At 44.5% G+C, this 27613-nt stretch overlaps 1 protein-coding gene across 1 annotated transcript; it reads left to right on the forward strand.

Moving 5' to 3' along the window:
• Window positions 1-497: 497 nt before the first annotated feature.
• On the forward strand, window positions 498-27613 carry LOC142564483 (lipase lipl-1-like). Its single transcript, XM_075675500.1, has 10 exons — window positions 498-609; window positions 7436-7491; window positions 12421-12625; window positions 14353-14467; window positions 17536-17686; window positions 19525-19617; window positions 21420-21572; window positions 25091-25162; window positions 25467-25535; window positions 27331-27613. The coding sequence occupies exons 1-10, from the start codon at window positions 498-500 to the stop codon at window positions 27571-27573; spliced, it is 1269 nt and encodes a 422-aa protein (XP_075531615.1). The 3' UTR covers window positions 27574-27613.

Raw genomic sequence — 27613 nt, forward strand, 5'->3', positions numbered from 1 at the left:
CGCAATTTATGGAAGGAAGATGCACTATACCTGCACAATCATTTGTTAATCACCTTTAATGTTGTTTGGTTGATGGCTTATAAAAACCGTCAGCTTAAAAAGAAATAGATTGTTTACATTACTTTGCAAGAGATTGGCTTAATAAAGGAAATACATAGTGATAAAACATAACAAGGCAGGGAATGTCGATGCACAAACCTTGCAAATCGCCATGTGCTAATAACAGGGAGGGGGAATATATCTAGTTCTGTTATCGTACACGACACAACAAAATTCACGCAGAAACTCCTGTGGGAGTTGATTAAGAATACATAAGCACTGGGGACCTTGCTCGTCTCCACGCAGCCCGATATCATTATCAATCTTATGAAATTTGATGCGGTCAGTATAAATCATTATCAACGCTCATCGACCGTTATCAACGTTATCCGACTAGATCCGACCCTTATCGGTTGTTATAAAGGTTACCAGACTCGATTCGAGCCTTATTAACCATTATGGTCTTCATGGACATTGGCAGCCCGGAAGAGACGCAACTCTCGAAGTCAAAGTCATTCCTGTTCTTCTGGAGGCTGGGAAGCTCCGAAGGTTACACCGCCGATTCTCCACGTGAGTAATGTCTCTAATCTGTTAGACCTACATAACTAAAGGACTACACACAAACTCAATGCATCACGTGTGACAAGTCAGGGCTGCAGTCAGGAAAGACAGGGTTTAGGATGCCATTGTGAGGTGCACGCAGGCACGTACACGCTTAGCAGGTCGCCTGCATCACCATGTGCTTGTGCCTCCAGAGGTTCTTCTAGAGCGTTGGTTCACTGAAATTAAACATGACAGCCAATTTTATTGTGATAACATTTACACGGATGAGTGAAATGGAGTTGTGTCCTTACCATTGGAGCTTCAGTCGTCATGCTGTCCTGCTATTGATAGCGCATGCACCTGCCACACGCGTAGGATTAAAGGTTCTCTACAGACGCGGAGTGCGTCTGGCTGCAAAAAAAAAAACCGATGCGCAAGAGGACGCACTGCCACCCCTCTGCTCAATCACCTCGGTGGCGGACACTGGACACAGTTCTGCTTTGCGCTGCTGGCGTGAGCGTTGCGCGCACGCAGAAAATGGGTCCACTAGTGTTTCTGGTGAACTGCTGTGTGTATGCAACGGTTTGAGCGCAACAGACAATAAACGTCAAGCTAACGTTATCTAATATTTCTCTGCGCGCTGACTAATGACGAAAGTTTTCCATCGTCCTCATCTCGTTCACCACCAAGGTGCGATGTCTGTCACGCCAGCTGGCGCTACTCCTCAGCACGCCAGCGTTGTAAGTCGCCTGGCAACTTGCCAGGGCGCTTTTCTTTTCGCTCAAAAGGAGTTGCCTGGCGTGCTGCCTTACGCCAACCTGCTGCACCCACGTATAGTTAGAACGCCATCCGAGTAATAGAAGCACAAAGATAAATCTACCTATTTTAATGCGACAGCATCTTTTGGCTCATGAAAATCCAGCGGCGTGGCCGGAGAATGTGCATAAAGTCACGTGGTCACCGGGGCAAGCTCGTGCCACTGCTCGCGCGTTCGTCGTCTTCTCCGTACACGGCTGGCTGCAATACCGCTCGTCAAGCCAGCTTTCTGCAAGGCTGCTGCCGGCACTGGCCCACTGCCAGTCGGTGCGGCGATTTCGGTGAGTTACGGCGTGCACTACGGTGGACGAAGTTTTGACGGAGGTGGTACAAAATTTCACGTGCTCAGAGAGATAGAATTCCCGGCCGGCCAGTGCATATATAGTGTCGCGCGTTGCGGCGCTGCCAGCTGGTGCGGTGATTTCGGCGAGTTTTGTTGCGCACCGCGGTAGACGAGACTCCAACTTCAACTTCTCAGCCAGTAGCGGAGCCCAGCTTCTTTGAGCGTCCACGCAAGTACGAGGACGAGGCACTCGCGACTCCGTTTCCGGCGAGCTGCGCTTACTTGTTTAGAGCAACGGCATTCATGCCTTTGTTCATTCTTCCCGCTCTGGTGACCGCCTGGTGTCTATGCCGATAGTTGGAGAGAACAGAATAGGGAAAACAGAAATATGTGTAGGGACGAAACTTCACAGGCATACCAATAGTGTAGGGCGCAACTACAGTTACTGTGTGAAATAGAAGTGGCAGGAATCCCGCAAACAAATGGCCTGCAGTAAAGTCGAATAACCACACTGTAAGCACGCATCACCGGCTATAGCCAAACAACTCCAGCAGAACCCATCTCACAATAAGCGACGAAGTTAATGGAATTAGCAATGAAGAGATGCGGCGAAACAACCACGGTGCAGCTGCCGGAACGCGTCATGTATGAAACAAGCACGCAACGGGACTCCTCTCTCGCGCTTCTATGATGACGATGAGTTACAGGCATTCCCTTTGAGGCGAGGCAGTGACAAATGTTCACCCAGCCTGCTTGAGCCAATCAGGTGTGCTATACAAGCCCTTCCATGTAAGGACCTTGCGCCATCTGGCGCCGCCGCCACGAAGTCCGCGTGTGACGCGTGTGTGAAAGTATATTCAGACAAAAAAAAAAGATGTCTGAATATACATTCACACACGCGTCACTTTCACTACATGACGTCATTTGAATTCGCCGTTTGAATTGCTAATAATCCTTTAGTGCGAATAATCCAATTGCTACAACCAAGCCAGCATATTGTCAAAATTCACAAGCAGCAGGAAATGTTGAAACAGGGCAGGACACTAATTATAGGCAAACTGAAAACTATTAAGCACGGACCTTGTCTTCTCCATAAACACCTCACGCACAAACAAGTGCACACAACATACACACACACGGAAAGAAACGAGGAATTAACGTAAAGAAAATCTATGAGGACAAAGCAATCGCGTGGACATGGCATGGCATGACATGACATGGACTTACTTACCAACTGGGGCGTCGCGATCCCATTGCAGAAGGTTCCTTGCTACATTCTGTAGCATTGTACGTTTTGTGCTAATTGAAATGCTTGTGTAATTCCATGTCCCTGTGCCTTCCTCTTTTCTCGTGCCCTGTTCTCTCCGCATGTATTGCAGCAGACGTACAACTAAATTTCTTAAAATCTAGAGTAAGGCAGTTTTAGCGCCAATGGAAGACACTGCCAGCAGTGTCTGACACCACTGAATTTCTTTCAAATGATTTGTTAGGAAAGGCAAAACACCATTAGGCACATAATGTGGTGCGGTCTCAGTGAGGTGCACGACGCTGTTTATAAATTGTTGTCGATGAGCTGTGCTCGCTCGCAAAACCAAGATATTACATGCGTAATATGGTCGTGCACTTCAGCAACTATGTTTTTTCCACGCGAGTTTTATATAATTATCACGCACAACCTCGAAAACTCCGTGTTTCTTTCTCACTGGAATAAACTAGGATTCGCTTTGCTCTTGTGCATGGTGTTATACACTCGCCTGTTCATTTCTTTCGTTAACATTGTTCCGTGTATGTTTCGCACAGCCAACTCGAAGACAACATCATTTCTTTTTCAAGTGCTTCAGGTTTTCATCAGCCATACACCGTCATTTATTCCAATCTGTTGTTCACTAAACACGCAGTGCAGCTTTATATTCTTTATATCTGTTGGAAGTTGTGGTCTGGTTTCGGCGCACTTTTCGAAGCAGCTATATCTGTGACCCCGACGGATAGGGCAACCTGCTAGTTGAGGTTCTAATCCGGAGGTTATTATTATTGGCCTACTGTTAGTATAGTATGTTTAAGTGGAAATGTCTTTGTTAAATAAGTGCTTTATATTGTAATTACATTGATTTTCACCGACGAAAGTAAGCAGGCTTCATTGAATTTTCCTCTTAAGCACCGATGGCATTGCTGTTCTCCATTTTTGTGTACAATGCATCTGCCCGAATGACTTGTCACCTGCGGGCGCAGCGCGCTTCTCAAGCTGCAGAGAGGACCTTCTTGCTTGGCACCCGCTCTTTGTGATGTTCAAAGTATACCCAAGGTAAATATACCTGGTAGCGAAGCTTCCATAGGCGCCCATACGTTCAAAACATGGCGGTCCATAGGCGGTTCATGGGGCTTAACGCCATCTGTATGTGGTGGGAACACTTCCGGCGGAAGAAAAAATAATGCGACGCCATGTCCGTTAAAAGCAGAAGTGACGTCATTTTGTTTTCGAAGGCGCGAAATTTGTTTTGTTGTCCTGCCTTTGGAGCTATATATTCAAATGCCCCGTCATTCGACTTGGTGGAACTTGATGGACGTTTCGAGCTTTCAGCGTAAAAGGCGATGCAGGAAAAGGCCAGCTGTACGGTTGTCGAAATCGCATCCCTGCACAGAACATACTTTCTTTGGAGGCCGACGAAAGCTTTAGGTGTAGAGTGCTGATCCTATTGTCGGATGCCAAGCCCGTCGGCCAGCGCAGTCGCACGAAAACAACTACACAATTATCTGGCGGTCGTAACTCGCTACTTTTGACTGAACAGATTATGAAGCGATGAAGCTACCCGCGTCACCAAATTCAGACAAGCTTCGACAAGCAAGAAAGCGCTAACCGTGAGGGGGGCGTATTTCAGCAGGTGAGCTTTACGAGTGCGCCTTTCTGCCCATTTAATGACGTGCATTGCATTGCGAGTGATAATGACATCAACGCCCCCTGTAGCGATGGGCGCTGAAAAGAAATGCATTTATTAATAATAATAAAATTAAATAAACTTGTATTTTCTTAACTCGTCACGATTATATAAAATTGACAAGGAATTTATTTTCGTTGAATGAGCCTAACTGTGTCTCGCTTGAATTAAAAAACGCGTTTTTCTTTCCCAATGTTTGTTCCCTCCAAACATAGTCGCGCTTTAATCGCTGCTCCCATAACCCCCATGCTGATGTCGGTGACAATCTGTACTGAACCGCTTTTCGCCCGAAGCTTCGCGACCTATTTGAATCGACCTTGGTATACCACGAAGAAAAATAAACTTATATTGCAGTGTATTGTACTGTATTGCTTTGCATCCGCGCTGATTCGGCCTTGGCACATCTTTCAAACAACTACATATGCGACTCTGACGGGCACCATCACGTGCTTGTTGATGCGGTTATACGCCCGTCTACGCAGTGACCCGTTTTGGGCGCCCAGTTTTGGAGCAGCCACTTCTCCGACCCTGAATGACATGGCCACGCACGTGCTGAAGCTGTGATACGCAGCTCAGCTTATAAATGCGAAAGCTACAAATGTGACGTGAGGCAGGAAATCCAGCGTGATCGAGTGATGGTAGGAAAAATATTGACAGCGCAAAGAGTAAAAACGCGTCCAGAAGTGCTCGGACTGACGTCAGATTTCTCTATGAAGTTCCTATAAATATAGTAAATTGATTGATTCGAAAAGAAAATTTGGTACAGTTCTGTTCTTGGTGCGAATCGGATCAGGGTCTGCGGGGTAGAGACGAGCATGCTTCACTGACGCCACGGCGGCTCCACGGTCCCGGCTGATGAAAGTTGTGCCTAGTGTTTGCGTCATTAAAGAATGGTTAGGGGGCACCCTCAATGCGTTGGTATGTCATCTTTCGCCTTGTCAGACAAGGAATTGCGCTACCTACGTGTTACCTGCGTATAGGCGATAGCTGACAAACAGATTTTGGCGCGTGACTTGAACTTTCGTCTTTTTCGTTTTCGAAACGTGGTGGCGGTTTTTGTATTTTTTCTTCCGCCTCTTGATACGATTGTAATGTGGCTCATGCACATGCCTTTTCACGCATAAATTTTAGGGCATCAGAAACAAACCTTTAGTTGGAAGCTAGCGCTTGTGCATGTCATTTTCCTTCTGCCTCGTATTTTCCCTTAAGAGCCAACATTGAGATGGGTCGCATTTTGCAATTCTAAGGCAGTTCTTCACAGTATCAAGTCTGCATTAGATCACAGAACTTACGAGCAGATGTTATCTGACATCAAGGGAATGCACCACCATGCTCTGGAAAGAGGTCACAACATTATATTTCAATGGATTCCTGCTCACTGTGGCATCGTCTGCAACAACCTAGCTGACAAAGCTGCCCGGTCTGCCCCCGAAGATACCCAGACGCGTCCAGCACGTTTGGCGAGGTCGGACGCTGCCAGGGAACTGCACATTCCCTGGCAGTGCCCGAGGAGCGACGCCTGTGGGTGCGAGCAAATCATCGAACGCCTATTGTGTACCTACCCTCGCTACGATGCGCGACGTCTCTCTCTGCGGGCAACTTCACACCGACTGAACTCGAGACCTTTCACCGAGACAAAGATACTCGGACGGTGGTCAGACCCGTCACTGGCACGACAAGCGATTGGTGTATTAGTACAATACTTCAAGTGCACCGACCCGCCGTGGTTGCTCAGTGGCTATGGTGTTGGGCTGCTGAGCACGAGGTCGCGGGATCGAATCCCGGCCACGGCGGCCGCATTTCGATGGGGGCGAAATGCGAAAACACCCGTGTGCTTAGATTTAGGCGCACGTTAAAGAACCCCAGGTGGTCAAAATTTCCGGAGTCCTCCACTACGGCGTGCCTCATAATCAGAAAGTGGTTTTGGCACGTAAAGCCCCAAATATTATTATTATTATTATTCAAGCGCACCGGCTTAAGAGACCGTTTATAGTGTCCCCGTGTATAGTGACCCTCCCACACGCACTCAGTGCTCACTCTCTCCCTTTCCCCTCTTTCTATTCCCCTTTCCCCCACCTCAAGTGAAGGGTAGCAAACATGGCACTCTTCTGGTTGAACTCCCTGCCTTTCTTTCTTTTTTTTTCTCTTTCTCTCTTTCCTTTCCGCACGATATTCTGAATCACCAGCGTGGGCCTTCGAAAGTCATAATAAATATGTGAAAAATGAATCCGAATGGCCTAGAAGGCTCGTGTACGGCTGCACAAAACCGCACCTGCATCTCGTTTTTAGCTTTCCCAATAAACAGCCATACGATGAAACACGAATTTCCCATTTGTCATTTATTTGTTAATGCCAGACATCCCATCTTTGCCACGGATACGGGCTCGCCCTATTTTTGAAGAAAGTTCCTATTTTTGCCGCATACATGTGCGCAGCGGGCAGGAAATCGTTACACATGTTTACTTCAAACTTAGGGGCTTCCCATGATTGGTACAAACACTCTCTCTTACCATCGCTATTAAGAGGACTGCAGTCAAGTGACGCGAAGCGAGAGATTGTAACTTTACGAACTGTTTTACATGTTTGCTTGGTGGGCTCTCCTGCTTCGCAGTTCCAGCTGATGAGGCAGAAATATAGTACGCATAGCAATAAGAAAAAAAAAAACACGGTGATCACACGTACACTTACGACAAAATCTAGCGGCAAAACATCGTCGCGCCAGAGAAGCCTACGAAGTGTTCCAAAAACATGATCGCGCCAATTTTTCGGTCTGTCCTTGCCGGATGCGTGGTAAGCGTGGTCTTATTTTTCGTTTTCATAGTCAGCGCCAATCTTGCTGCCGGCGATGACGTCACGGAAGACGCGAAGCTTAGTCCGGTAAGTTGCGCTTGATACGATTTGCACGTTGCTTGCGTTGTACGACAGCGACAAATGTGTAGAAATGTTTGCGTGATGGGCTAGTATGAACGCAAACGCCAGTAATCGGCATTCTGGCAATAAAAACTTATATATATACGAGCCCCGCTTAATAGATATGTGCTTTGACAGCCTTTAGGGATTTCCTTATTGACAGCACGCCGATTGTTTTGATTGCGCAATAATGTAAGCTCTATTCACATCGAGTGCCGACTCCGAGGACTACTAGAACAATGCATTTCTGTGTGCGTGTTTAATGATTTTTTTTTTGTAGCAGAGTGGACACAAGGTATTGAAGCGGGTGCATTTAGGTCATTCGTTCTGCATCTTTTTCTATAAGCTTACGTGTTTTTTTATGCAGACCTGTTGTGCAGATGCTGGTGAGTGTTATATAGGAAAGATGAATCTTTGGTTGATTAACTCTGCCCTGGAATTACTGGCTATATCGTGCCTATACGTACCCATTTGTATGCAACTATTAAACAGTAATTACAGCTCGCATTTAATTCTCTTATAGTCGATAATTACCTTTCCTCTTGAATATCCCACCCCTTCATACTACCGCCGCTTTAGCGCAAAATCAAAAAGCAACTAATAGAACGTTGCATAAAGAAAAATTTCCGTGGTCTCGTATCCCTTTTCAGAAATTTTATCGGCAGATATGAAATAGAGTAATTCAGGAAGAAAAATAAATATGATTGGAAGACATTAAAAGAAGCATAACACAGCAAAACAAGCAAACAGGCTAGAAACATTTAGAAATATTATCTAAAAAACAATGTTTTGTAGAAATTTGGGTGGAGCTATTACGTAAGCAGGTACTTCTCTTTTCGCTGTCTTGAAGAGCATTGTAGCGAATTTTGCCTTTTGGGTGGTTAATGCTGTCTTTTTTCTAGGACGCATTTCATGGAAGGAAGATGCGCTATACCTGCCCAAGCATTTGTTAATCACCTTTGATGTTGTTTGGTTGATCGCTTATGGAAATCGTCAAATTAAAAAGAAATAGATTATTTGCACTACCTTGCAGTAAATTGAGTTAATAAAGGAAATACGTAGTGACAAAACATAACGCGGCAGAGAATGTCGATGCAGAAAGCATGCAAAGTGCCAAATGATAATAACAGGGAGGGGGAATATGGCTAGTTCGGTAGCCGTACACGACACCGAAAAGTTCACGCAGAACTTCTCTGGGAGCTATTTAAAAATGCATAAGCATTGTGCCACTTGCTCATCTCCACGTCCGGTGTCATTATCAATGTTATGAAACTTGATACGGTCAGTACAAACCGTTATCAAACCTTATCGATCGTTATCAACCTTATCGAATAGATCCGACCCTTATCGGTTGTTATTAACATTATCGTACGCGATACCTTATTAACCATTATCGGCCGGTATCAACCTGATCGGAAACGATGCAATCCTTATCATTCTTTATAAATCTTATCGTATACGAACCTACCCTTGTCAACTCTTGTCAGTCTGTCAACCTTATCGGACTTGACAGACCCTTATCAACTCTTACCGGTTCTCACTAACCTTATCAGAATCGCTCCGACCATTACAAGTCTTTATCGCTCTTTAATACCTTGTCCGTGTCGAACCATTTTCAATCATGATGAGATCCTTATAACACTTCATCACTCCTTACCAACTCATTGACTGCTTATATGTGTGTGTTGCGCGACATGAAGCGCATGAAGCCTCAGAGGTCGTGACATTTGAGTCGGGAAAGGACCGACCCCACAGAAGGCATATCCCGCGACCACCGAAGTGCATCGGGGATGTGGCGTGTTTTGCGTTAACTATTCGTAGAATGGGAATCTTCCCTATCTCTGCAATTCGCCAAGTCGGTTTTACATGTGGTCCTAGAGGTTGCTTTTATTCCGCCATCATCAAATATTTCAACAAAACCTTCATAGAGACTGTTCTGTGAGATTCGTTTTGAACAGCTGGTTCAGCACATCCATATGGTTCAGCTATATTCATTCTCTGCAAGCGCTCTGCAAGAACCATCAAAAAAGAACTTCCTCTGATACATTACGGTGTCCTGTTCCTCCCTTTTAAAAAGACAATCAGTAATAGACCACATGATTTGTTTATGGTATTAGGACTTAACTGATTATGGAGAAGCCGCATGATCTAAAGACATGAAAAGAAGAGGCTGCTACAGTGCGTAGTGTGGTTGTAACCTTTGATCCCGTTCTTGAGTGGATTTCGCATCTGGACGCTTGTGTTTGTTTGGCAGAATTTTGAACTTTCATTGGACTGCACAGCATGTGGGCATTTGTTTTTCACGCGTGTCTAAATGTAAATAAACTAATTTTCACATGAAACTATTCATAAATTCACGCAATAAAAAAAAACAAATGGGTGTTTAGTCAGGTGGGCAAGGCACTCGGCTCCTAAGTGTGGGGTGGTATTTTCGAAACTCCAACTTTTTTCCTTTCGATTTTTGTTATGTGTTATACGTAATTTTTTGATATAGCGATTCTTCTTACGTGACAGAAGGACGGACAGACGGAAGGAGGAACGAGCTCCCTCGTTGGGTCGGCATAGAAATGCTTACGCATTTAAATCAATTCAGTGCAGTGCATTAACTTTACTGGTCGCTTACTTTAATTGTATTTTCGTCACCTTTGTCTCTTTCGTTTTTATAAATAGGGCGTAATGAAATCAGAATGCTCCGGAGCAGCCATATTTGTTTACATTGCTTTGCTTCGGCAAACACTTAACGATTACCAAACTTGCAAGGGCTGCGTAAACTTCGCCTAGCTCCTTCCTTAAAGGCTCCCAACCAGGACAGGTGCTATGAAGTCTCCTAAATCTATTTCTAGTAATAATATACATGACCTACTGTCCTTCATGAACCACGGATCAGTCATAGTGAGTGCTGTTGCTAACAGCAGGATATACAACTTTTATGCGTACTGGAGTCATCGCGGTAGGACAGCAACACGCACACATCTTGGTAATAGAGGACGCAGTGCTGAGTATCGGCTAGGAACTGTTAATCAAGAACGCGATGTATACGGTACAAGAAATCACCATCCTCTCTGCCTTGTGTTTCATACAGTCAGTAGAGATTGCACAAGCACGGGTTATTTTTAGCGACTCTCTAGCGGTCCTCACGGCACAAAACTGAAACATGTTAAGTACATGATTAGAATGTGAAACCCTCAAAGAGCACACAAAACCCACAGAAACCAAAAATCACAATTTAACTTATCAGGGGATAACAGGACAACCTGGAATTCCTGGAAACACTGCAGCAGGGGTGCATAAGAACAGTCACGAAAACATGAATATACAGTATACCTGACGATGACTCGTAATGAAAACCACCTATTGATGCGACAGATATACTGCAAAATTTATCAAAATGCATGGCTTCAACAGAGATCGAAATTTTAAAAATTCTTCTTCATAGGCCCTTCGACTAAAGTATTAATTCCTTAAAGTTCAGCGACAAGAAAAAGTTCGTCAATTCGATGCACCGTTTACGACTTGGCGCAACGCACATCCGTCACTGTTTAGACACAATTGAACGCATTACTAGCCTGCAAGGCAGTCGTGGTCACGCTGACGAAGATGGACAACCCATCCTTCTCAAGCACTACTGCAGGGAACTGCGAAGTGTAAACTAAAGGCTCAAACAATCTTGTGACACCGTCGACTGTTATCACCGAAGAAAAAAAAAATACTTGGCCTTTGGCCAACAACGGAGCTAAAGAAATAAGCCCTCGTAGTTTAAAGGTCTCTTCGGCAAGTACAAATTATATATGTTCATAGAGAATGTTCACATGTGAGCCTACTATTGCAATTCTTTAACTATCTGAGGCCGCATATCTTTACTTCGGGATTTCTTTTTTCATTCGTGGTTTTGTGTTTTGTATATAGCTGTCTGAGTACGACAGCCGTCTTATTTGCAAGACTGTCAACCTTTGTGTTTGTTCTCGGACATACTTGTTCGCTTTCGCTTTTTTTTACTTAACTGAGTGAGCCTCTTAGTCATTGTACTCTTTTCTATGTCTTACTTTACTCCTGCTTGAAACTCCTGAAATGTTTACGATATTTGACTCTCCTCAGTGTTTTTCGGTTGTGTTCTTGCTTTTAGTTTTGTTAGCTATGCAAAGACGGGTAGCCAACGCGAAGAAAAGGTGCAACCTCTCTTTCAAATTCGTCCCAAATAAGCAGGAAGCACTCGAAAAAATTGTGAAATTTTTTTAAGAGACTTCTTTGGTGACAGCTTATGTCGATGGCTCGCACAGGCACATACTTGTACCCTTAGCGACGTAGTGATCCTCGTCACGTAGGATCTCTTATCACAGTAGAATTATTCTTCACAAAGTTATGTTGGCACCGAAAGCATGGTGTTGCCAACTGGGATAACTTCTAACTGCTGGTCGATGACTGACACACAGAGAGATGCCTATTCAAAGATAAGCCAGTGTCGTCAATCTTTGAATTCCTTAGCTGGACGAAAGAAGCTCGAGTTGACACAGTCACAAGAAAGAGTACAGGATTCAGGACGGTGCTACTTACAAGTGCCTTATTGACGAAAATAAAGATGTAACTTTAACCTGTTAATAAAGATGTACCTTAATTTTTGGCATTAGTAAACAACTTAGCCCAACCTTCGATTATTTAAAATGCTTGTTTTATTAAAGGCATATTGTCACATTCAAGACAGAACAAAAACAGCATTTTACATTCTGGGTAAGCAGAAACCCGATCACTGTGAAAGAGTGACTGCTCTACACAAGACGGGTTCTCATCGTGTCCTAGCTTTTTAAGAAACATGCCAGTCGGATGCCCCAACTTACCCGCATTATCACGCGCACATGCACATCGCAACGTGAGTTCGCAACCTGGGATCCCGATCCTTAGGTCGGGCTAATGAAGAAGAATGGCTACCTGGTGGAGGTGTATAAGGTGACCACCGACGACGGCTACATCCTTGAAGTGGACAGGATGCCACGAGGTCGGTCAGACAGCAGCACCAATGGAAGCTCGCGGCCTCCCGTGCTCATGGTCCACGGCGTCGTGTCCTCAGCTGCAGACTGGGTTATAAACAAACCTAACCTTAGTGCGGGTAAGAGTTTGATGTGTGAACTTCACTTCAAGAAGACGTTCAGTAACTCACCATGTCATAAAAAAGGAAAGGCTGTTTTCATTGATGTATTCATTTGAACTAAATTGTATGATGTCCTCTCATGGATGCAGCGACACAGTTTAATGGAACTAAGCTCATAAACTTAGTGAGTTTTAGCCTGGGATAGAGCTCAGAAGTACAAACATTCTTTTCGCGACTTTCAAAATGTCTTCTGTGACTTATATTTATTACTTTTTGTGCGTACTTAGAGTTTGACACTCAGAACCGCACATATTGGCACGTGGAATGCATGAGACTTCAGTGCTCAGAACGTACTACAGGTTTGTCGTACAAAAAAGCCCTTTTTGGTTGGTGTTGAAAAGGAGTTGGTTTCGAGCTGCATCTTTAGTATTTTCTTCTAGTGACGATGAAGTCAAGGTTAACATGTACTCGGCATTCCACCAGTATATTGCGGATGAACTTCACAGGTGGAACCAGTTCAGAATGAACTGCTTATCCGACGCCAGCCTTGGGCAAAAATTAATTTAACCATCAATACTCTGTGCTCCTATTAAGTCCAGTTATGCGGGATATCATTGTATGTGCCTTAAGGTACGAAGGCAGTGGAAATATTTTACAACAACCCGTAGCAAGGTGCACTTTTGTCAGATCTGAATAAGGGACTACGGAGCAGTCTGGCGTACGCAGAGAAAGGAAGCAGGCTGCCAAAGTTTAGGAGCACCTGTAATCTAAACATGCTTGGACGAATACCAAGCACTGCCAGGCTGAATGAACAGCTAGGTCGAAAAGAAAAAGGGCCACGCCAGGAATTAGGGGATTAGTGCACCTTTATCTCCTGTCTCCTGTGACGTAGTCTTAAAAGGTCCAGAGCAGTTTTACTCGCCGCGGCTCAGCACTGGCACGTTTCGAGCTTCAGTACCGGCGACGGCCATGGACAGGTGCAACGCTGTAGTACCACCAATTTTCGGGCCTAGTTATCTCGGCACGCGATTTGCATGCTCCTTAGAGGAGTCAGACTTTTATGGCAGCCGTCGTGTTGTCTTAACCAACTAACACCCTTCATTGGTTCTGATGAGGGTCCGATTAGGGGGTCTTACATTGAGATTCGGTTCATACCATACCAGGCTTGCTAGTGCGTTGCTGATTGTTTTCCCATGATAAACAACTGAAGGCAGGAAATGCTTGTAGGATACGACGGATTGTTATTACGTGCGAATTTTCAGAGCCGGAGGAAACGCTGACGCATGACGTCTTTATTACACTGCGTTTAACGGCAAGGAATAAATGGGTAACCTGTTATCGAGCACGTTTCAAGTACTTCTGCCGACGAACAAGTTTAAATAGAAGCATTGGACCATCAGATCCTTTTGCACCAAAAAAGAAAAATAATCAATCACTTATCACTCGCAGGTAAACGTTGCCGAGCGCACGGTTTACACGGAATGCTCCTTTTGCACTGAAAGCTCTTAGTATCATTGCGAAGCATCATATAGAAATTCTTCAGCAAGGTCATGCAAGCTGATCATGCAAGCTGGCTGACTGGCTGTGGCTGGCTGTGGCTGGCTGTGGCTGGCTGTAGCTGGCTGTAGCTGGCTGTGGCTGGCTGGCAGGCTGGCTGGCTTGGCTGATTGGCTTGGCTGACTGGCTTGGCTGATTGACTGTGACTGACTGACTGACACAATGTACACTGATTTTCCTGCTGTCAGGTTTCTTGATGGCTGACCAGGGGTACGACGTCTGGCTCATCAATGCCAGAGGTGTACCTTACTCCAACTACCACGTGAACCTGACTACGAAAGACCGTCAGTTTTGGGACTGGAGGCAAGGGAAATTTGTTGATCACACGGCTTCTTAAAGATAATATTAATATCTGCCCACACAGATACAAAAAGAAGAAAGTAGAAAAACACACCGTGAGCACTGGCTACGACATTTCTTGCATGACGTGCAGATAGATTTGCAGAGAGATAGTAAAGTGCAGATAGGTTAAGATACATCTTAGTTTCATTCAATAAATTTGACACGATGACTTGCCAATGTACATAGTAGTAGGAACAGTGTTGGTGCGGAAGCAACTGCTGCACTACTGCAGGACACTAGATTTAAAAAGAAACATGAGAGATCCTAGACTATTCTTGCGTGATTTGCTGCTATGAAAATTCCACATAAATGAGCTTGAGCAGATCATTATTTGTAATCTTCTCTGCTGAAAGAGGCTGAGAATAATTTCCTCTTTAATTAGGACGGCTATGATGGAATTTCACGCTTGATCAGCCTCCCGCTTTTTGCAAAAATAATCTTGAATACTCTTCTGTTTCATTGCGGAATTTTGGCTTGTCCCGAATAAATACAGCCGCTTCTTTAACTCCAGGCGCCTAAAGAGCACCAACCCAAACATTGAAGTAGCAGTTTCAATATTTCACATATACGTTTCTTTATATTTTGCATCACGTACACATGTCAGGCCAACAGCCATATAGCTTTTTTCTCCTGCATATGGAACACTAATTTTTCGCGATGTGCTGCTTTTAAACGAGCTGTACTTGTCAAGCCACGTTCCTTCGAAATTTCGATGGAGAGCGTAAGGGAGCATCTATTTACGAGTGAGCGCTGTATTTCCAAGCGTTGTTGTTTTAAATTTAGCCGGTTTCAGCTTTTATCGAGTTATTGCTGTTATTAATCATTTGACGGAAGACGTGCCTACATGAACCAATATTTCTTGAACGCTGTCAATTATATAGCAAAGGAAGAACGTGGGATGTGATGTGACGCTCTAAAGTGCACGCAAGCAGTAGCGATTATCCTGGAATTAATGGTAAGACATGCACCTACAGTATAAACTGCGGACGAACTTGACCCCTTGGTTTTGGATTCGACAACAGAGGACAGTGGTCAATGCCGTCGTGATTTCAGTGTTGCTTGCTTTTCTTGGCACAAGTTCGACCAATAAAGAGAAAAATGAACCATGGAAGTATATCGCGCAGATGCCCTAGAAAACATTTATGCCCAGACGGCCTGTAGATGTGAGCCATGCTTCCCGAGACTGTCCCGTTATCTGGCCCGACAGCGATAGCTTACAGCATGCCCGGTAACTTTGAGCAATCTCACATACCTGCCAACCTATGAACTTTGAAATTCGTAAAATAGTGCGAACACGACACGAGGTGGGGAATTCGGAAGTGAGGGAGGAGGCAACAATCGTTTTAAAGTTGCGTAGAGAACACGTATTTTCTGGAGTAGAGACGCAGTTTGTTAATGATGATTGACCTTTAAACACTGCACACGAGCAGCCACCAACTTTGCTTGATATATTGACAAGGAACAGCACTAGAAATATAAATAAAATTAAATTTTCGGATCAGAGTGATTCTTTGAACAACATTGCTGTCGCCGATTTGAATGGTTTCAAGAATAGCTTTATGAACTTGCTAGAAGCGAATGCTTCTGTTGCATTCTTTCATCATTAGAAGACTTGGGATGGAAGATTGGGAGACCAACGAGGGAATAATATTCGAGAACAGAATTTATTTTTTGTGTGAAACTTGATGCATCATTCGTAAAATTGTAAAGATAGCCCAAGTTCGTAAGCTGTACGAAAAATTCAGGAGAGTTGGCAGGTAATGTTTTTGCGCGCGCACTTCGCAGATCGTCATCTTGGTAGCCATCGCAGTCGCCACTACTGCAGCTCTCCGGTTGGACTCTTGCGGGCTTAAGGTGGGGTCGACAGCAGGCGAACTCGGCTGTCCTGGGGGAGCTGTCGTAATGCGTGTAGTTGGCAAAGCTCTGTCAGTGGCCAGCGCAGCTGAGCATACATGCCAAGCGGCATGGAGGTTGTCCGCCTCTATAGTCTGCGTACCATGCGCATGTGCGGGCAATGCCAGCTCTTCTGGGAGGCAAGTCGTGCTTGCTTGAGACGTCGTCAAAGTGGTGGCAGCATCGCTAGTTGTTTGTGGAATTTAAGGTGGCGATTATTTGCTCCGGCTGCTGCCTGTGCTCTCTCTGAACGCGTACAACGTATTTCTCGGACCACGGGGCACAGACGACGAGTCGCGTTGCGCCGCAAACGCCATGTCCGCCGCCATTTTTTGGGTGATGCAATTACACTCGTTATGAGGTTCATCCCGTGATGGAGTTACAATCTTCCTTGGCAGCCATTGTGAGTGCACGCTTGTTGCGCGACTACACAGCAAATCGTTATTTCACAATAACGACGGCATGTTCCACCTGAGCTGTAGTATCAGTAGGATATGATAGGCAGCAGGCACTTTTGTGGCAGTAATACGCGAGGGGCTGAATTCACAAAGCTTTTCACTCGTAGATACTCTTTCATGGCCTGGTCACCTTCACCTATATGACCAGCATTGTCTAGAATCTTCTCTTGCAAATTATTCAAGCTTAAGCGCTTATTTAGAATGCGGCCTGAATTTCCTTGGGACATAACTTGTGTCTTCCTTAAAGCACTGCTAGAATACATTGCTTCACATAGTTTCAACATATATAGAAATTATTATAACGCGGCTCGGCGTAGGTGAGTACGTAAGTCAAGTAAGACTAAGAGGAGAAAAAGAATGGAGCTGGGCAGGTCATGTAATGCGCCGGTTATGTAACCGTTGGACTATTAGGGTTACAGAATGGATATCAAGAGTAGGGAAACGCAGTAGAGGACGGCAGAAGACAAGCTGGAGTTATGAAGTTAGGAAATTCGTGGGTGCTAGTTAGAATCGGTTGGCACAGAACAGGGGAAATTGGAGATTGCATCGAGAAAGCTTCGTCCTATAGTGGACATAAAACAGGCTGATGATGACGATGATGATGCGCTCTATCTACATCAACAAAATCTTGGGCGCCGAAGTTCTTATTGCACTTTGCCTATCTTGTTGCATTTATAGTTTTGAAGACATCGGCTATTACGACGTTGCAGCCTCAGTCGACCTCGTCCTGAATAATACTGGCCGGTCGAACCTCAGCATCCTTGCCTGGTCACAGGGCTTCACTGAAGTCCTCGTACTTCTTTCCTTACGGCCCGAATACAATAACAAGGTAATAGTGGTTGCTTATTTCTAGAATAGGAAGGGAGAGCAAACCAAGCGGAAGTGAAAATGGGGAATAAATAGCACGACTAAGCCTACGGCAACCAGTATACGAGGTCCAAAAGTTTGCGTTCACAGGACTTGCATTATGGCCAAATAAAATGAAAGCTTTGCCCAATTTATCTGTAGGTCACGCAGTGTCACAAAACCGCGGAAACTCGCCACGTCATGGGACGTGTACGCATTGAATACTCATTATTAGGCCGAATTGAACTGACCTTTTTTTTTACGTATAGCCCAAAATTGCTCTGTTCTGTAAGGCATAAAACAACGCTGCCACCAATCGCTCAGGCACTGACTACTTGGACGTAACGGGGAGAAGGAAGTCATTTGCGTTAAATAACAAAATCAGTCTATATCAAATCGACAATATCTACGCACATTCCATGGCTACCTTGGCTCTCCACAAGAAAAGTAGAAAATTACCTGTCGGTAAAGCAGTCAGGCAAGGAGACGCAGATTCTCTAATGCTATTCGCTGCACGCTTAGAAGAAGTACTCAAGTTTCTAGACTGGGAAGGCTGGAAAGAGGGAGGATAAATGGCAAATATCACAAAAGAATTTCGGTTCAAAGATGACATCATCCTCTTTGGCAACATTGAGAATGAATTGAAACAATCGGTTCAGAACCTTAGCCAAGATAGTATGACCGTTTGATTGAAGATTAATTCGTAGTAAAGAAAGGTAATGTTCGATGGCGTCTGGTAAGGAAACAAGAATACTTGATAAAGGGGCTCGAGAAGAAGTTAAAGACCGATGAAAGAGCAACGTAACGAAAAATATTTGGCATAACGTTAACAAACAGGAAGACAGCGGTTTTGAGTAGAGAGCAAATGGGGATAGCCGACATTCTAACTGACAATAAGAGAAACAAATGGAGCTGGGCAGACCATGTAGTGCATAGGGTAGATCAATGGTATAAGATTAGAGTTACAGAATGGGTAACGAGGGAAGAGAAGCGCAGTCGAGGACGGCAGAAGATTAGTTGGGGTTATGAAATTAGGAAATATGCAGGCGCAAGTTTGAATCAGCTGCGCAAGACAGGAGTAATTACAGATCGCTGGGAGTGGCTATCATCCTGCAGTATACATAAAAATAGGCTAATGATGATGATGATGATGATGAAAATTATAGCGAAAGAACACACCTGAAACACACCCTCACCCACACAAGCAATCACACCAAAACGTCCCTCCAGACACAGGCCCTCATCGACACAGTTGCCAACTAGCCTAACAGCAAGTTGTTCTAAGACAGGCCTTGAACATAGGTCCATTGTCTCTATCACTGCTTGAGAAACGCAACCAGGTAAGAAAACCTTTACGAAATCACGAGACACAGAGGAGGTGCAAGTCTGCTCCCTTTCCCTTCCCCCATCCTCTAGGTTTCTGGGGATTCTCTGCGTTCACGCTACTGCAGTAGCTCAACACATCTTCCCCATATTCGTTTAAGAACACTGCCAAGTGTACAGCGCCTCACAAACATGGATAGATAGCTTTTTTGCTTTATCATATAGCTGTCGACCACGTAATTACAGTGGTTTGCCAGAATCTCTTGAATGCGCCGTATTCCATAAGAAATAGTAGGCTTGTTTCCATGCTGTCGGGTCTTTTAAAACACGAAGCACCCTTTCTACTTCTCATCTTCTCTACGCTATAATCCCGTGGTCTAAAGCTTTCGACAAGTCAATCGCAATGCAGCTTCTACTAATCCACCAAAGCGGTGAAACTTTTTTGATCGCTTATCAAACGAAGCGGGCTCTGTGTACAATATACATATTACATCACAGGTCACTGTTGTTGCTGGTTACGCCCCAGTCGCCTACATCACGCACATCGAAACGCCGTTGACTCTATTAGCTCCGGCTGCAGAGCTAATTAAGGTAAGACGCAACTCTTTTCCTTATATGTCCGTGCTTATAATAGTGCTAATATGACCCACCACATCGAAAACTAGTTAATGGATGTTGGGTTAATTAGGCGTAGTTGTAGGCGTTCTTCCTCAAAAGCACTTGTCAACTATATTTAAGTGTGTACCGTATTCTCGCATATTGCAAATACGCAGTTATTTTACTTCTCTGTGTAAGGATCTTGGTGTTTTACTCATAGCAGCGCTGCAGGTTTACGGAATTCGGCAGTATACGGCTAAATATAACCAAGTGTTCGTCAATATATATTTCCACAAGTTAAGGTTCTTTTTTTACCACAAATACGTTCAAAACTCTCCTGTTTCATAAGCGGTTGGAATGCGTTTGAGTAACACACCTGATCAGTTAACCGAACAACGGACCAAGCTGGACTCAGTGCTGGTGGAATATTATTGCGTGCGCGTTTTTCTCCATTTACAGTGCACTGCGATATATTTTAATTTCCTCAAATACACTGAATTGATCACGTCGGCTGTGTGCAATATCGCGTATCCTTTTATCAGACTGGCATTAAGACTTTTACCTTGCCCGCGCACATGTTAGCGTTAGTGGAACACCACGTTGCCGGCGACATGTAGGCCGCAACAACCTCTGGTAATGCACCGTCTAACCTGCCAGCACGCGAAACTGAAACTGCAGCAGTGACTTACATTTTCTCCTTAACAAATGGTTATTAATAAATCATTGGACAAATCATCACAAGCCGTCGCCAACAGCTTTGCTACAGCCAGTTTTAGTGTGTCCGTAAATGTAGTGCAGTTTGGGGGATTCCGGCTTCTTGGAGAGGTAAAAGGCGTCAACAACGCTGCTTGCGACCTCGATTGACGTAGTGTCTTTCCAGAGAGCAGACAAAATCAATACTGCAGTGACCTAAATATAATTTATCGCTGCTAGTCAAACGTGTTGGTAGCGACATAATTGTAAACCTGCCGTAGTTTAATCATTGTTTTCACAACAACAATAACCCGACAAAAACAGAAATTTTCTTAGACATCGCATTTGCACAAGAATCGTACCTAAGGGATTACATCTAATTAAATACCCGTAATCAATCACACCTTTTGTTTATGTTGTAGTTCAACGATCACATGGTTTACATGGTAACGCTCACTGTAATTCAATTACATTTTCAATAACCAATTACACGTAACGATGCTACAGTTTTGAGCTTAGAGCACTCAAGGTTGACGGAAGCTACAGTGTTGAAAGTGTTGAAAACACGTACATAGGTTACCGCCTTTTCATAATCAGCGTCTTGCCGCTACGCCTCGATCACCTGTTCACCTCTATCTCTCGTGGACGTGTTTTTGAAGCGAAGAGAATTTGTTTGAAGCGAAGAGAATTTTGAGAGTGAACTCTTAGTGAAGATAAACATCTTTTGAAGGGCTACAGAGGTCGCCTTGAACGATCCAGTCCAGCTCGTTTTATTTACTGTATTTGTGCAATGTTAATAAAAGTATGATATAAAGTAACGGTAATGTAGTCGATTACATTTTATTGTTCAAATACTTTCGTGCGACTGTAATTGGTAACTGCATTCAGTTGCATTTTTGATATAAGCAATTGTAAGTGTATTCGGTTACTTTTTTTCTTTAACGTGTACAAGCTTAGTTCGACAAAACATCACTACGTGTCACTGCCAGCTTTCTTACTGCTCGTCCACGGCGCCGGCAAATTAGTCATTTAGTGATGGTAATAACACAGCCATGTCTTTACTATTAACTCGTGAACCTTTTATTTTTTCTCTTCCATTACAGGCTGGCATCGATGTCATTACAATGGGAGCACTGCTAACGTCCAGCGAGCTTACCCAAACTTTCATCGGCGTGTTCTGCAACACCCCTTTTCGTGGAGCTTGCTTCCTACCCATCCAAATTGCCGTGGGCGCAAGCAGTGAGCAGTTGAACAGGGTGAGATGGCTAGGTGCTTCCCATTATGAATTTACACTTCTGGAATACAGAGAGTCTCGGAGGCTCCTGAATGAGTTTGGGGCAGTTTACTTCGATGATGTCCCATTGAAATTTTTCAACAGCTCAGGAACTAAAGCTTTATTGCCACATAGCAGAAACTGCCCGATGATGCTCATAAATAAAAAAGTCAAAATATAAGTCATAAATTTAAATCAAATTATAATTGATTACAGCCTATATTGGAGAGATTCGATGCTTCAACCGTGGCGCCCATCCAACGGTGCACATACAATGTGCTACCAAGTGAAGGCGCTAGGCGTCTTCAAGTTTTTAGGTAGCGCTATTTCACCTAGCAGCCATTCTCCCCATCATCGTGCTTTCCAACCCCCGCCAGTGCCCGTGATTGGCTGACTGCGGTGCCGCGGCATTTCAAGTTGACCACACTGATCACTATTGCGCACTCAAAAGATTCCAAAATTTTTCACGAAGCATGGTTTATGTCATCGCACGCATGAAAACGGACATACTGTAGGAAAGATAGCTTCGGAACTAGCTTTGATAACAAATGTAGCATGACAAAGCCTAGAATCTATTTCTTTTCCAACACATGTTGAGAGGTTTGGAACTTTTTAGGTAGTGTGACTAGACTCCACGGATTCCAAAGCGTGACGTGAGACGGGGGAGAGATGTGCCAGATAGAGAGAGAGAGAGAGAGAGAGAGAAACGATATTCAACATTTATTACAACTTTCGTTGATTTGAAGGGAAGGTGTTTTCTAAGCTGTTGAGCTCATGTCCCCTTGAGTTTCGGCATTATGCCAAGTGCTTCCCGCAACACATAGGGGACAAACAAAACGAGTTGAACGCGGCGCGGTCGGATTGCTTTGGCTTGACTGTGACTAGTTAGCCAACGCATTGTGAAGTCCATAGTAGCTGGATGGAGAAACCTTGGAGCCGTAAGTGGTCGTGCGCGTGATCGTATAGCGATTCGCAAAGCGAGCCGTTCGCTTGCTCTCGCGCTACTGGTGAAGATGGTGCTTTTGCTGCCAAAATTTAAGGCCTTTCGGAGCAATCACGCGATGGCAAGCGAACAGTTTGCTCTCCAAGGCATGATGAGATCGCACCGTAGGTACTGCTGCGTCACTTTCGAGTGTGTTTAGCTGTGCCACCTGCCTGTCGAGTCTCTTTGAAGGTGGTGCCACCATACCCGAGAAAGTGCGCAGCCGATAGAGCGGCACGGGGGAGGCATTTTGGAACAATGCGTGGTCCGGACGGGCTAAATCGGAACAAAACACTGTCCCAAACGTAAGCCGTGGTACTGCGGGAGCATGGAGATAAAAGTCGGATGTGTCCCGTCTAAATCGGCACTTCTGATCACCTCACCTTTGAGGGATCTTCGGCGCTGTATATAGGAGGAGCATTAGAGGACGAAGGGAACAATAAACGGAGAATGGCGCTACCTTGAAACTTACCTAGGGACGTCAGGCGCCTAACGTACTGAATTTCTGAGCATGCGAGAGCCCTTTAATGCCATAATCTCGGGTGCGAAGTCGACTATAGAACCATCTCCTCTGCGTCTGACTCTCCTACGACCACCAGCGTCTCTATATTCGTACAGCGTTAGAACACCTAGACCCAATATCATTCTCGGTGGCAAAGGTCCTCAAATCGTGGCCACATGCGTCGGATGCTCAGAAAGGGACATGTGCACCGCTGCAGTTCCTGTAGTCGATAGTCCTTGGTGTACTTTAAAGACTACATTCGACAGTCCTTATTATAGACTAGTCGACAGACCTTTGTATAAACTAGCTTGTATGCGCAACTCCGCATAGATGCGCCCTCATTGTTCGCTTTCTTTCTTCCCATGCCTCCCTCCAGCTTTTTCTGCGCTTGGTAGCAAACAGGACGTAGGTCTGATTGATGTGTCGGTCTTCCCTTTCGCTTTTATTTCTCTGGCGAGTCGCGCATGCGCAATGCCCGTGACAAGAAGACAAGGTGACGAACTACTACACATATTTTGTATGCACAGAAACACTATGCGTGCGCACGAGCCTGTCGAAGACGCGACTGTAGTATGAAAAATCACACACACAAAAATTAATGCTCATCAAGCCTTGAAGCCCCTAAATAAAGCGTGTGCAAATGGAACGGCTAAAGGTGCTAAGTATAGAAAGCGCCGGACATCTTTAAATGTTCCCAGACAAAAAAATCACGCAGCTGCAATACAATGTGGGACTTAAAATGATGCGAAGCTCGTTTGATTCAGCGATGTAGCATCGCTACCAAATGTCTCGATCACGGCTGCATGGCTTGCGCCTGAAGGCGACTGGCTTGAGTGTCCGACTATACATACACATGACCTGGCTCAGGACATGTGAAAGTGGTGTCTAGACTCCTGTTTCCTCTTTCTCCCTCACGCTCTCACTCCCCTATCCCCTTTTTCACGTCTAGGGTAAAAACGTGGGCAACGTCTAGTCAACCTATGCGCTGCATGCGTCAGTCCACAACTGGAACATGCTTCCTCTTTTCCCCTATCCCCTTTTGCACGTCTAGGGTAAAAACGTGGGCAACGTCTAGTCAACCTATGCGCTGCATGCGCCAGTCCACAACTGGAACATGCTTCCTCTTTGTGGGAGGAACGTCAGGTGACATTAAAACACTCACTTAAAGCAGTACAAAAACGTTCACTTCATGTCAAATTACTACTGAAATGGGAGTGACACCGAAATTAAAGACCCTCTTGGTGTTTCATTACTTTGTTTTCTTCGCAAGAAATCGCACATTTCTCTTTTCCACATGATAGACTATAATAACACAGCTTGTCCCTCCATATGGATCCATCCAGCTCCATTTCTTTCAGCCCGTCGGGACCACGAGCTTAAGGTCAACATACCTCGAAAAACACCGCCACTTGTTCGCAATCTGTCTTTCCGTCAGCATCCAATGAACAGAATAATCTAACCACATGAGTAAATAACATTCGAGACCCCCTTCTTGATTAAAATTTAAGTTCATTTCATTTATTTACCCTAAGAGCCGAAAATCGCGCGCACATAAATCTAACGAACATACAATATAATTTAGTGAACAACAAATACATTGACTAGCACATGTAGCACTCCAATTTTGCCTTTGTTATTGCATAGGTTTATTTTATTTTTATTTTTAATTTGAAATGATGCATTGCTCTTTTCACCATGTGATGTGTGTTTTTATGCATCGCATTAATTTTTCCATTTTGTTGCATACTCTGGCGTTTCTAAATATGAATTTTTGTTTATGTCATATATTTATCGTTTTAGTCACTTGTTTTGTTTTTCATCGCATCTTCCCTCTATATTGTGCTCACATGTACCTTTAGGTTATTATAAATAATTACCTCAATAAAAGCTCCCGGCCTTTCCTTCCTTCTCTTTCTCTTCGGCTGCGTCATATGATGCACAGACACCTAACATCACCAGTGCTTACGGTTTCTTTTTTTTTTCTTTTCCTAACCCATTAAATCATTGCCTTTTTCAGACGAGAATTCCCGTCTATATTGCACATCAACCAGCAGGCACGTCAACGAAAAACATTGTTCACTACGCCAAGGTATGAAAAACCGCGAGGAGTCCGGAAGTTCTGAAATCACAGGTTTTTATTTAGTTGCTTATGATCTTTCTTTGAACAACAGTATATGCAAAGGAAAATGCAGGAGGAAGTTTCACACCAACAGCGTGCAGATCCATTGTTCAGATTTTTTTATATAAGGCAATGGCCCTTAGAACGATGCTACTAACCAGAAATTTATTTTCACCACATGAGGCACCCTCAGTCCTTGCCAATCTTTGTCTTATGTTAGAGCTTCACCTAATGTATGTTGACGTTAATTTCCGTACCTTTGTTCCATATCAAGAATTACAGAGCAAAGAACTTCAACCGCTACGACTACGGCTTTCTGGAAAACCTGAAGCGTTATGGCCAGGTAAGGCACCCAGTTGTGAGTTGTGCAAATAGTAAATTTTGAACCAGAGTACGCATTGTGTAATTTCAAACGCACACAAAACGCATTTGAAGGAGGCTTTACCTTCGGTAGAACTGCAGTTTTCCAATTCAAACATATGCGAAAAGCAGAACTGCTGTTATTAGATAATTATGCCACCCATTTCATTGATATTTGTTGCATTTGCGAGACAGAGCGGAATTCTCCAGGCTGTAGGGAGCACAAGTTTCATCAAGGGTGATTTGGTTCTAAAAATTAATGCCAGAAATATGCGTTTAAGAAAATTGAAGCTTCTAGTTTACGAAAAGGCAACTGCGCACTAAAAAGAGATATCGCAGCGCTGTCAAATGCACCTGTCAGAACTGCTGAATATGACAAATGTAACATATATATTCACAGCTAGCTGGCTAGCTCTGGGGTTTTACGCGTAACAACCCCGATATGGCTAAGACGCAGGTCATAGTCAGGTGCTGCAGATGAAGGTTCCTTTAACGTGCACCTAAATCTAATCACGCGAGTGTTCTTGCATTTCAGCCCCAAAGAAATGCGGCCGCCACGGCCAGGAGACGAACCCGTAACCTATATAAACTATCACAGTGTACAAAATGCTTTTACATCGTTCGACATTGATTTCTTAAGAGTCTTACATGCAAATTCATGATGTGTTTTAGATAGGTGTAAAATGCAGTATCTTTCCATACTTTAAATGACTTAATAATTGCTCATTATAGAGTTTTATGTTTGTTACTGAGTTTTAGAGTTGTCCACTTCATGCTTCTGATTTTAAAACTTTATAACCAACAGTGCTCGTCAATAAATGATTACCTGCATAAAAAATCTGTTCGGCACAGTGGGTAGATTTTATTCTTTTGTACTAAATGCTACAAACCTAATCAAATACGATGAAATGAATGTCGGTTTAGATAAAATCTCTCACTGTGTTTGGATAAAAGCTCCTGCAGTAAAATTCTTAAAGTATGAATGGCCGAAAGGGCGGTTGGTCTAGAACAAGCTAGTTCTTAAATCAACATAAATGCATGCGAAAGTAGAATATACCACGGCCTTGGTGGCCATCTATATCACGACAAATAATTCTCTTGCGTGACAAGGGATCACAGCGAAATTTATAAGTCAATTTTTTTACGTGCTAAAAATGAAAGAGACACTAAAGTTCCCATTTGAAGTTTCACTTCATTTATGATGTCGATCGTTCAGTGTTGCCGTGTTTATGGTACTATTTCAAGAGTGACAGCAGCTGACACACTCTTCAAAAATTCTTTTTTTATTTTTCTGTATATTGTCGTATGAGTCCGCACGTATTAAACAAAATGTTCGAGGACCGCTGGCGGCACAAGATGCCAACGGTCCCATTGCCGTCCGTCCGTCCGTCTGTCTGTCTGTCTGTCTGTCTGTCTGTCTGTCTGTCTGTCTGTCTGTCTGTCTGTCTGTCTGTCTGTCTGTCGTCCGTCCGTCCGTCCGTCCGTCCGTCCGTCCGTCTGTCTGTCTGTCTGTCTGTCTGTCTGTCTGTCTGTCTGTCTGTCTGTCTGTCGTCCGTCCGTCCGTCCGTCCGTCCGTCCGTCCGTCCGTCCGTCCGTCCGTCCGTCCGTCCGTCCGTCCGTCTGTCTGTCTGTCTGTCTGTCTGTCGTCCGTCCGTCCGTCCGTCCGTCCGTCCGTCCGTCCGTCCGTCCGTCCGTCCGTCCGTCCGTCCGAAGGTAAACGGAATTGTTTGTATTACTTATTTACCCGCTGTTTCGTGCACGCACTCTCGATCTTGCAGGCCACGCCTCCGCAGTTTCCACTCGAAAACATTCGCTCTCGTATAGGCCTTTTCCGAGGGCCGTCCGATAGGCTGGCCGATCCAACGGACATCGACGACCTGGTGAAGCGGATAGGCAAAGTGGTTTCCCTCAACTACTACGTTCCGCAGCAGACCTTCCAGCACCTTGACTTTGTTCTGGGCTCCAACGCCACGGGCATCGTGCACGAACCAATGATACAGTTCGTGTCCAAGTACGCTTGAAACTGAAAAACCCAGGAACTAAATAAAATATGCGAGATTT

Source organism: Dermacentor variabilis, chromosome 11 (genome assembly GCF_050947875.1).
Source record: "Dermacentor variabilis isolate Ectoservices chromosome 11, ASM5094787v1, whole genome shotgun sequence".
Lineage (NCBI taxonomy): Eukaryota > Metazoa > Arthropoda > Arachnida > Ixodida > Ixodidae > Dermacentor > Dermacentor variabilis.